Source organism: Gavialis gangeticus, unplaced genomic scaffold (assembly GCF_001723915.1).
Source record: "Gavialis gangeticus isolate Ggan-Ray unplaced genomic scaffold, GavGan_comp1, whole genome shotgun sequence".
Classification (NCBI taxonomy): domain Eukaryota; kingdom Metazoa; phylum Chordata; order Crocodylia; family Gavialidae; genus Gavialis; species Gavialis gangeticus.
In genome coordinates, this window is record NW_017729034.1 from 64156431 (window position 1) to 64161346 (window position 4916).

General features: G+C 37.4%; 1 protein-coding gene across 4 annotated transcripts in view; it reads left to right on the plus strand.

Annotated features, from left to right (window-relative positions):
• The window catches only part of LOC109304855, a 116003-nt gene that overhangs the window by 69601 nt on the left and 41486 nt on the right, over nucleotides 1-4916 (plus strand). For all 4 annotated transcript variants that reach the window (XM_019527686.1, XM_019527684.1, XM_019527687.1 and 1 more), the window contains one exon: nucleotides 4060-4161. In XM_019527686.1, the coding sequence (XP_019383231.1) occupies nucleotides 4060-4161 (102 nt within the window). The remainder of the gene's footprint in view (nucleotides 1-4059; nucleotides 4162-4916) is intronic.

Sequence of the window (4916 nt, forward strand, 5' to 3'; positions counted from 1 at the left end):
TATATTGAAAGAAACACATTGCCTAAATATAGGCAGCGTGTTATCATTTTATAAATTTTACATGTGTGAGCAGGTTATAGCATAGGGGAGGGAAAAGGCTTAATATTGGTACATAAGTGTCTTAATATTGGTACATAAGTGTCAAGATAGGATTCACATAATTCCTGCTACAAGTGTTCAGTCATACAGTTTGCATACATTGTTCTTCCATGTGGAAAGGTATAAAATATAATAAAGAATATGTATGTATCATATACTGCTATGAAAGAAAGGAGTGAGTGTATTTTGCTGATGTGTGAAAGGCAAGGATTTCTTTGGGTGGTCTCTTTTATTGGACCAACTATGTATTTAGGGTAACGTTAGACAAGCTTTTGAATGCAAGATATTCTTCCTTCCAAGATATTTGGTCTGGGTGTGACTGAACACTTGTTACTGGACTTTTGTGAATTCTGTCTTGACTAATGTTACAAATATTAAGCTTTTTTACCCTTGCTGTGCTATAACCTGCTCACATATGTTATATTTATAAAATGATAACATGCTGTCTATATTTAGGCAACATGTTTCTTTCAACACAGGTTTTATTTTGTTACATACATGAAAATATGGAGTTATTCGTGCATGTAGTTTAGAAGCAGTAGCTACAGAAGTCAACTGCCATAATTATCAGAGGGTTTCCAAGTCTGAGGAAGAATGTCCGAAAGCTTGTCTAATTTTATCCTAACAGCATAATTGGTTCAATAAAAGCTATCACTCTAAGGAATTCTTGCTTCACATAATTTCTAGAACCATCACGGCTACATCACTCTTACATGAACTTTTTCTGAAATGTATATGTTTCAGACCTGTTCTTCTGTCACCCCGTTCCTTGGAGTGTCATATAAGCCAATGCAAAGTAGGTATAAACAACTAAATCAGAATGGTGTCAAAGATCCCACAGGGTGCCAACACAGAGAATCAGGCCTACTACTTACATTGGTTTCCATTACATTGCAAAATGCATTCCTCTTCCAGTTTACTTCAGTGCATTGATGAACATTTGTTCAAGCATATGGTCTTTCCCAGTGTTGTCTTTTGTCAAATAGCATCTTAGTGCAGAAGCTTTATTAAAAACACGAGTTGCCTCAATAACTAACAAAGCTGAAAATAAATGTACAGAAGAACACCTGCAGGCCCATAATAAGGAATTCTTTTCTTTTCTTTGGTTCTGAAAAGCATCCTTTGCTTTGTCTGGGATATGACCTAAGACCCGCACATTCAGTTGTGAAGATATCACTAACGATGTGCTAGGTCTCAAGGCTGTATCAGAGTGCTGCAGCTAACACCCGATAACACTGCTCACTCCAGTGCTGGCACACTTTGGCTGCTGAGTGCAAAAAAATCTCTCCTGAAAGAGATCCTCAGCCAAAAGCATGGACCTGCGTTTACTTACAGGTCCATGCCCAATGCACTTGACAGTGCATTGGGTAACATAAAAAGCAAACCTCACCCGTGCTGCTCTTTTAACAGAGACTGAACAATATTTGATGTTTTGTGCAATCCATTTTCCCATTGTACAAGGCTTTGCTGATTTTCCTGAATGTTTTCCTTATAAATTTAACTTTTTATTAGTTTATAAACATTTCAGATTCTCCATTGTAAAGCTTTTTAAAAAAGCAAAAAGAAATAAACAAAACCTTCTTTCCCCTGTTTTTTATTTATTGGAAAGAAGCTAAAGCAAAACCCTTAAATTTAATACATTATTTCAAGCAACAGCCAATATAATAAAGTTCATTACCCTGAGATTATCACGTCTAAAATGTACATACATGAAATAAATATGTGCATTCAATGTACTGTCATTTTCATAGTTGAGAATAAATATACTAAGAGTACATGAATTTGACAGTGAAATGCTGCCTGTCTATGCTTTCAGGGTTGGTACAAAAACAACTCTCTCTTGTTTCATCTCTGTTTGCAGGATGTAGTGGGCTTCTGAGAAAGAAAACCAGTTTATTGTTTGCAGAGTAAAATGGATAGCTAACATCTGGCCCTAAGTCAGGGAGACTAATACACAGCACTCTCTCTTTGTTCAGCTGGCATTGTGCTTAAACTGCCTGCCGTAATAAGGATGTTTGTAGTTGTCTTCTCTGTGGATAGAAGCTTGGGCAGTAATCTTGTGACCTGAAGAATTCTAACAGGACCCTAGTCCTGTGAGTTTGTTTTACAAAATGAGTAACAATATATTGCCTTAGTCTGCTCCTCACAGGACTCTCTCTTAAAATGCCCCCCCCACCCCTTTACTCATTTACTATTTTCTTTGCAAATTCATATAATTTAAGGCCAGAAGCACCTTATTTTATATTTGACCCAGTCCCATCTGAATTCACCCTAATGGTGTTTGCGGTAAACTTTATCTTCCAGAGAGGCATCCAGTCTTGCCAAGCAATGCAGATTACTGCCCACTCTTCACTGTTGGTAATCATTCCATCAGTCTTTGTGCTATCTACAAATTTTAGCAGCAGCAATTTCATATTAACTTCCAGGTCACAGGTAAAGATGCTGAATACTATTGGACCTCGTGCAGAACTTTTCTAGAAACAATACAATTTGACAATGACTCTCCACTGACAACTGTTTTGAGCACTGTCAGGAAGTGTGCATTACTGATCCTGTATAATGCTCTATTTTCTATCAGAATGTCAAGCATAACTAAGTCAAACATTTTACAAAAAGTGGAAAGCTGTTATATCTGTGAAGCTACAATCAAACCTGTAATCTCAAAATTACAATCTGGTTTCTCTGATAAAGACCTTTTTTTTCATTGAGCCATGTTCACTGCATTAATTATGAGGATTATAACGATTCCCAAACTCATTGAAAGACAGATTTGAACCTTTGGCCAAAACACAGTTGAGCTGACCCAAATGAAACCTATATAGTGGTTGAGTTTCACTTTTTTTACCACATTTTATTCATGTCCTCTTTTCAACTGGAAGAGAAAGCACCAAAAAATATGATGTTCTTCTGTAGTTTGAGCTCAGAGAAAAATGGAATGAAATGCTCAGGAAATCATGTACAGCTGTTAATTTCCAGCTACAGGATGGCAACCAACTGCATAGTGATGAAGTGGGACAAACTAAGGAAATTGTAGTGAAGGGATGCTGCAGAATAATGCTTATTTTACAAAATGTGCTGTGGTATCTTCAGTGTTCACTCAAAGCAAACAGAAACTTAGTTATTAAGGTTTCCTCCAAATCTTCTATCTATACACACAAACTACATGCTACTTAATTTATCTACTTCGGAAGTATGAAGAACTAAATTGAACTGACTTGATTTTGGACTCCAAGGAGTTCTGATTCTTCATTCCTGGTACCATAAGCCCTGACTTTTATTTTTGCTGCGGGGGGAGGGGGGCCTAAGACGATGGACATGTGGAAAGTTTTATGCTGTTCAGGTAACAGCCCTCTTCCTGAGGGTGAGGAGGCAGGGCCCTGGTGCCCCCATGTACTGGGAGCGTCTGCCTGAGACTAAAATTAAATCTTATAATATGCCTCATGTCTATGTCTTGTATTAAAACTATAAAGAACTGGTGTAATTTTCTAAATAGTTGTAGAAAATGCATAGGACTTTTTGTATGTTTAAATAACTGTATCAACTTAGGACAGTATATGCTCTCAGTGTTATATTGGAGTCAATTTGAAGCAATTCCAGTTACCTTAATACAGTAATATTGTATTTATGCTGCTGCAAATGAAATTGGGGTCCATCACAATGTTAATAAAACATGTAGCTGAGTTAAAAATACAAAAGTAGGGCCATATAATGGCCCTCTTCAATATTATATTTCTTTATGGCAAATGAGTTATGCCCAAGTAAGGAACTGATAAAGATCTCTACATCAGTGATTCTGTTTGTTATAGTTATGTATACTTTTCCACTTGAAGGTACATTTCAAAATAGCACAGAAGTGGTTTCATATACAAATCTGTAATGAAATAATCAGTTGGGGACTTATCCTTCATGCACCATGAAGAACATGTGCCCTTGACTTAGTTTGCTTTCATCCTCTTACAGAACTCAGAAGCTGTACTGGGATCAGCGTCCTGCCAACCTCCAATTTATCATCCAAGCAAACATATGAAGCCCCAAGAAGAAACTGAGCAAATATTTCCTAAGGTAAGTGAGAAAACCACAGCCATCCTGCATCCATTAAGCTAAATTTCTCAGCTTGCTTGTTCATCGAGCCAAGGCTGAATACTGGGGATAAAGGCCAAATTCATCCCCAGTATGATTCCCTTTACTTTAATAGAATCACACCAGGTATAACTTTTGGCTATTAGCACTCATGAGTCCTAGCTTTAAAGCCCTCAGGAGCTGTGATTTTTTTGCTATGACAAATCATGCAGACTAAACTGCAAGGTAATTCTAACTTCTGTCTGCTCCTCCTAACACAAATGCACAAACGGACACTTGTTTTTCTTCTTTCTTCTATAACTGAATGATCACCAACATTTTACCTGGTTGATGGGGTTTTTGGCTAGTTGTGTGCGTGTTTAATGAAAACATCTCCAAATCGTTCACAGTAAGGTTTCTAGCTTCAATTACGCTCTGTTTGAATATGCATGACATGCAACAAGAAAGTCCGCTCCTGGCCTTGTGTTTACCATCAGCACTACTAATTATTTCAGATACATGGCAGCAAGGTCTTGCCCAGGCTCTGTAGAGAAAAAATGAACTTCACTTAGCGACATTAAAATGAACATGTGCCTGTTATTTCTGCTGATGGAGACAAGTAGTGTGTAGATGGCTTGTTTTCCAGTGTTGCATTATACTGAAATTCATCTTTCCTTTCCACCTGGACAGTCAAGCTTATGTTTGTGCTTTCATAGCATCCTGTTTTGACTTGTCTGTTAGCCTCAGATCCTCTGGAT